Below are 7,218 nucleotides of genomic sequence, written 5' to 3'. Positions count from 1 at the left end.
AATGTTCATATATAGAACAAGAGGATGAGTCATCATACTGATCGAGGGAAGGACACCGGGTTCCCGGACTAAAGGACTCTAATGAACTCTTTTCTCTACTCCCCCTTTTCTTTATCTTCCTTTTCGCAACTCTTCCCTTTTGCTGGGCTCAGCTTAAACCCCCCGTCCCCACTTCCTTACAAAGTCACTCATCTGGATAAAGTCATTTACCTGGATGAAGGGGAGCGAGAGAGGGGAACTGACAGAGTGGGAGAGTGTAGGTCAGAGAGGAAGTCTTTGAAAAACGTTGTGGGAGAACACGGCAAAATAAAAAGCGAAACAAAGACGTGGAGGAATACCGAAGCCCGACTGCTTTGAAAGGCAAATTCACTCTTTTTTGATCAGCAGCTGAACATTGTGTTTCTGCTTCTTTATTTATTTCCCAGAATCCTAAAAAGACAGAAAACGCCGACGGTTGAACACAGAGTAAAGATGGAGGACGTGCAGTCGGAAACAGGCTGGAGTGACATGGTGATAAATAACAAAGAAAAGATAATGAAATATCACTTTGTCATGTATAGTGATGAACTGTGTTAAATGACACTTTCTAGTCTTACTCTATCACTTACATTCCTACATTCACACACACATTCAACACTACTATATTGCGGGTGATCCATCCATCTGGATCTGTATCTTTGATTAAATGTGGCGGTGAATAGAAATGTCTATTAATAGCTAGTCTTCTGGGAGTGCTCTGTTTCTGTCTTATTGTTTGATCCCACTTTGTGTCCTGTGCTAATCAACATCATCAAGTCTACACTGTAAATTATGTTCTCTCCACATTGTTAGACAAGGGTTATCGATCATGTTGACGGGGGAATAGTAAACACACACACGAACACACACACACATCTTATCCCGAAACTTTAACACACAATCATCCCTGACCTTAAATATCACATCTAAATGTCTAAACATTAAACCATATCCTAACTCTAACCTAAACCTAATCCCAACCCTAACAGAGAGTGTTAACCTGCAGCCTTTTAAAAGTTAAAGGTCCATGCACCCACACACACACACACACCTACTTACTGTTTGTTTTCCTCTGATTATTAAGTTTGACATTGCTTCCAAATTCCTTGAGATAATCACTCTGACCCTTTAGTCCACAGGGTTGATGAGCTCTGGGCCGAAGAGACACACTGACTTCAAAGTTCGATCGTAATTTTCCACGGTTTATTAAACACAAACCTGATTAGATTAAAACCGTATTTCCCTCTTACCAACAAAATCTCAGGCGGACGAGAAATTGTCTTTTACTTTTTTTGATGAGCGCAGGGCTGGTCACGATCTTACAATAGTTCAGACTATGAGTCACGGAGAGCTCACACTCACACACACTCACACCTTCTTCCACCACATGTACAACTTTATTTCCTTTTACAAAACACAACAGGGAACCACTTCCTGTGTTTAACGCCTGGCACGGTGCTGCGTGAAGTCAACGTTCCCTGACAGTGACGGTAAATAGCACAGACGTAAAGAACACTGCTAACTCACCATTTCGTATTTGACCTTTTTATTCACGTTTCGGTTGGTTTCCTATGTCTACAACAATCACATGCATGGTTAGACTTTGTCTCTTCCTCTTTATCCCCTTCACTGATAAACTGACCTTGTGTCACATGATACACACACGTGTGCTATTTCCAGCAATCGACCACTGCTCACGAAGACAGGGTTGGTAACCTATCCCATGGGGTCGATGATGAAACATGACAGCATGCTCCGGCGTCACCTGCTTGCACGAACATGGCACTCGGACGAAACATGTCAGCCTCGCTCCACCAGTCGATCATCCGCAGAAATACCTTGTTCTCCCTGCAGGGCGTCTTGAGTGGAGACTCATTACACAGTTTATAAGGGCTGCACTGATTCATCGTTTCATTCCAGCATCAGAAAAACAATGTACCATAACTGTATAGCTGTCCCTTGATAAATAAGATAAATAGGCCTTAGTTAGTCTGATTAGCTGCTTTAGACTGCGTGAGTTAACATGATGTGTGAAAAGCGTAGCTCTCTTGAGAGGACGCTGACTTACAATATGTACAATAAGCTACTGCTACTACACTTCATGGTCTCAAAGCTACTGTCAGATATTCACTGAACTACGCAGAATCTCCGCTCACTTTTCTGGAGGGGCTCTATGTGAAAAGGCAAATGTCCAAGTGAGATGGTCTGGACTTTGTCTGGAGTGTCTCCAGTCAGTCCCCCAGTAAGAACTCCAGAGAAAGTCCAGATGAGCCCATGTGAATACACAGCAGGAGATTCTCCTAAGGAATCGCCGAGAGCAAGAGGGCATGTTGATGACACGGCAGACGCAGAGATGATAAAAACAAAAAGAATCCAAATACCCCCACGATGAAAATAATCGTCATACATGTAGAAGACTCCGACGAAGATGTGAAGAGAGCTTCAGGTGATGAGAACCAATGCCTGTGTCAGTTTGCTGTAAAAAAACATGTGAAGTGAGTGGAGAATCTCCTGCTGCGATGTACATTTGTGAAAGACAAACTCCCAAAGATCCAATTCTGCGAAGTTCATATCTGAAAAAAGCTTCATAGTCATTTCACTGTCTTTGGCTCTGTGAATATCCCACAGTGAGTGGGTGACCACTTACAGTTAATGTTCCAGTTGCTGAGAATGATGAAAATGGTTTTAAAAACGATAGATTTTTGCTTGTGACAGGACTCAGCCAGGGAATGACCTCAGTCTTTTGTGTATGAAGTACTTTTCCCATCTGGACATCCCTCCTGAAACACTCTCCTCACTCTGTTCCATTGGGTTCATTGGGTTAAACAGCCACATTGGCCAGTCTGGGGTCTGAGTCCTGCTCATAGCGGTAATGGTAGACCTCCATCTGGTCCCTGCAAGCATCTCTGATGTTGTTGAGCCACCGTTTGATGCCACCACGGTTGAGATAGAGCACCATGAGAAACACCAGCCCAATCAGAGCCAGCACTAAACCGAGAAACACGTAGGAGACCGCCTCGAGGTTCTCGTTCATACAATCCACGTCGTCTCCCCGGAGCATCTCCACGGGGACCCCCCTCTTGGCCTCCGGCTCACTGCACAGGAGATGCCCTGAATCCGCACACTGGGACGAGTTCTTCAGCCAGTAGTAAAACGCCTCCAGTCCACAGTTGCACCTGAACGGGTTCAACGCCAAGTAGACACGTAGGCGAGTTTGCTGGTACAGGTTGGTCACGTTTTCCCAGCCGATGCTCTCTATGGAGTTGTTCACCAGCACCAAGGCGTGCAGGTTGTAGATGTCCAACCTCAGCATTGGTATAGACCTCAGTCTGTTCCCCGCCAGCTCCAGTCTGTGCAGGTTTTGCAAAGTTTGTGTGTCGAGTGCCTCAGAGAGCTGCGCTGCGGCTGAAGGTAAAACAGAGTTATTGAGGTAAAGAGAGCGCAGATCAGGTAATCCATGGAAAGCTCTGGATGAGATCAGCTCCAGCTGGTTGTGGCTCAGGTCCAGCAAACGCAACCGGGGGAGCCCCAGGAAGGCGTAAGGCTCAATCGCCTGTATCCCGTTATAGGACAGCGAGAGAATCGTCATGTCCAACTCCGAGCCGTTGCTCATGAACGCACCGCGCTGTAGAGTTGAGATGTTCCTCCCCCGGAGGATCAGGCTGGACGTCCACTCCGGTATGTCCCCCGGTACCTCCGTGTCCTCCCCGTCCCGGCAGGTCACCGTCCCCGAGTCTCTGGCACAGACGCAGGAGTATGGACACGCGTCATCCGTCCTGACGGGCGAACACAACAAACTCAACACCGCAGCGTAACGCAAGCACCACTGGGTCCAAGTGGAGGAAAGACGCACTGAACTGTTGGCACCGTGAAATATCCACATCTTCCTCCTCGGGTTCATCTCAGAGCAGAAAGCTACTGACGAGTCCGGCGAGCAAGCACAATCCCCTCGGGTGAAGTCGATTCGAACCGGCGACACCGGTTACTTTGATCCACCGGGACACAGAGCCGCTCTGTCCGGTGTCATGTCTCCTCTGCCTGCTTCTGGAGAAAAGACGCGTCTTCTTGGTGGTTATTACGCATCGGAAAGGCGGACAGCAGCCGCGGTGTGGCAGCGGGGAGAGAGCTGCTGATCCGCGCTCCCTGGGTGGTAATTTTGACGCCTGTCACTGAGAGAGAGGGGGAGAGGGGGAGAGAGAAAGAGAGAGAGGGGAAGAGAGAGGCTGCAACACAATTACTATCAATTTATCTTTAATATATTGTTCTTCGTTCTACTATCATCATCATTGATATTAATAATATTATTAATATATACTATTTATACTCTGTATTTCTTTGAGTCTAACCCCTTACAGTATACATTGTCCAATATAATAACAAATTATAACAACAACAATAATAATCACCATTATCATTATACATCTGAAGTAAGAAATGTAGGTTACATGAATAAATAAATAAAATGATTCGACCAACATGAAACAAGAAGAACAAAAGAAGAGATGAATAATCAGATGCCTACGTGAATTAGTTTCTTTTCAGAGGGAGTATCTTCAAATAAAGACTAGAAGCGATTTTTGTTTAGCATTTTATTCCCGTACGATATATTTGTTTTCTGCATACTCCTCCGTATCTCATCCAATGGCCTGGCTTAGCCTTTGATTTGCTGACTTCATGTTATTAAGATTGTTTGTTTTCAGAAGAGACGGATTCAAAAGTGTTCACTGTTGTGTTGAATGTTATTTTTAGGCTGGTTTCCCGCAGTTTGAACTCACACGACCGCAAACATCACGACCAGAGTGCTAGAGGATAATTTAACAACCAAAGGAGTTTGGCTGTTTTCTTTCCGTCATGTTTCCATTATCTCAGCGTTAATTTACAGCATCGTCTTAGCTGCAAATCAGCTGCTGTAATTACATGCAGGCACTAGAGCCTGTTTAATGAGGACACTTCTCTCCAATTGATCCCTTTTCCGAAGACACAAAATTAGCTTTCGGGGTCTTGCTCACGCTCCCCACGTCGGCAGTATGGACTTGGTAAACAAATCAATAGGCTTGGATATATATACGCTTTCAACTGGGAGATTTGCATCGGGTTGTGAAGCTGGAAAGTCACACAGGACTAATCTGTCCTTTTGTCTCTGCTCACTGCTCACCTGGATGAAACTATAGAGTTCTGTATCTAAGTCAGGAAGTAGGCTAATGAGGGCACAGTGAATTACTCTAATTATGAAATGACTTGGCTGTATGAGGATGTCACACCAAAAATACACTGCTAAAGTTCAATAGTATTTGGACTATTCTTCCACCTACCAACACAATTCTGTGCTCAACAAAGTAATTAGTGGAAGAGACACAAATAAGGTCAAAGAATGTGGAGTATAATGAAGTTTCTTTTAGATTTTGTAGATGCTAGTCAGTTGAAGTAAGAGATTCAGCAGTTCATTGCAGGACTTAGTTTAGGAAAGATGGAAAGGAGGAGGTGATGAAGGAAAGAAAAGAGAACTTGACGTGAAGATGAAGGCATTATCTAAAATAGTGGACAGTGAAAAAGTCAGACAGTAACAGGTTCAGCACCATGGACAGCACCGAATGACAGAGCAGCACAGTTTTTTCTGAAAAAAGAGTAAAAGAGGGAAGAAGGGAAAACAAATAAAGAAGTAAGGAAGAACAAAGAAAGACAGATTCTCAGGATAATACAGACAAGCCAAATTTCACCTAACAGTAATAATCCTCACTGTTATCAGTGGATTTAATGTGGTTTCTATTTTGATCAGGACATTGGACACAAAAATAAGTTTCAGGCCGACCAGAACACATTCATGTTTCAATAAGTCAGGTTCAAATCAAATGGTTTGGAAGTTATTTAATTGAATTGGCTGCGTATTGTCATAAAGTTGGTGGCAGTATTTTGACCGGAATAACAGCCCCAGACCAAGAGCAAGCAAACTTATCTCCAGAGTTTCTTCATACCTTTGGTGTTTTGGTCTACAGAATAAACAGAATATCCACATTTACTCAATAATGCATTTTTTAGACAATAATGAAATAGGAATGTGATGTATGTCGATGTGAAAGTGTTATTGATCTTCTTCTCTAACTTTCAGCAAATGAAAAACTAACACAAATAAAAAATATATTTCCCCCCTGAAACCGGAAACTTTTATTTGAAAAGGCGAACGTGAACGATAGTTTTTTTTGCAGCCCTCTATCTGGAAGCGAGGAACAGAACCGGAAGAGATATAAATACAGAGAGAGAGAGACCGTGAAACTGAGACAGAGAGACAACGAGACGGAGAGAGATAGAGGATGATGGAGGGCAGGCTTACTTCTGGTGCTCCTGATAAGCACAATGGGCTGTAATAATGTCAGCTTGTTGTGCCTGCTACAGCACGCGGGACAGTATTTCTCCCAGCAAACAAACAAGGACATCTGCTTAGTCCTGCTCGTCCCCCTCTCTGGACCCCAGTGCCGCTCTATGGGTGTCCGCTCTATCGGGAATACACAGTACGCTGATTTAGCGGCGGTGGCTGCAATTCACAGGCTGTTGCTGGGATATTGTTATGGTGCCCTCCTCGTGGCCTTCAACTTGACACTGAACCTCGTAATTGATTTACACACGGCTGACCACCCCTATCTCCTGATAACAGTGTGTGTGTCCAAACTTGGGGGAGTGCGACCAGTTGCCAGTAACCTTGGCAGTGGAGTTTCCCCCCGGTCCTTGGTTGTGTTGTTATTTCTGACAGCTCTGGTGCATGTGTGAAACTTGCAGTGGAGTCCTGTCTTTTGTGTGAATAGGTGAACTGTATGTTATGTACATATTATTACATTTTGTGTTTGTGTGCTGTGTGTAGAATTATTTGTCTGCTGCAAACTAAGTTTCCACTCTCACATTTTGGTTTCATTATTCGTCCTTATTGTGTTGTTTGTCATTTATTAGGATTTTTTTTGCCGTGTTTTCACAGTGAAAAAGGACCAATGAGACCAGGTGTTAACTGAACATCTGGTTCTTCATCACCTCCACCACGGAGGTTCTGTTTACTGCTGCGTTTGTTTGTTTGTCTGTTAGTTAGTTAGCAGGATTACACAAACAGTGCAGCACAGATTAACATGAAACTCGCTGGAAGGATGTGTTTGGGGTCAGGGAACAACTGGATCTGGATCAGGGGGCAAGATGCAGGATACATTGTGAGATCATGTC

At 44.2% G+C, this 7,218-nt stretch overlaps 1 protein-coding gene across 1 annotated transcript; it reads right to left on the bottom strand.

The window, feature by feature from the left end:
- Positions 1 to 2,839: 2,839 nt before the first annotated feature.
- On the bottom strand, positions 2,840 to 3,901 carry waif2 (Wnt-activated inhibitory factor 2). Its single transcript, XM_053442461.1, has one exon. It carries the CDS (start codon positions 3,899 to 3,901, stop codon positions 2,840 to 2,842), a length of 1,062 nt encoding a protein of 353 aa, XP_053298436.1.
- Between the last annotated feature and the right edge of the window lie 3,317 nt (positions 3,902 to 7,218).

Source organism: Pleuronectes platessa, chromosome 15 (genome assembly GCF_947347685.1).
Source record: "Pleuronectes platessa chromosome 15, fPlePla1.1, whole genome shotgun sequence".
NCBI classification, from domain to species: Eukaryota; Metazoa; Chordata; class Actinopteri; order Pleuronectiformes; family Pleuronectidae; genus Pleuronectes; species Pleuronectes platessa.
Note: the sequence above shows the minus strand (reverse complement) of the source record. Positions and strands in the feature narration are given on the sequence as shown.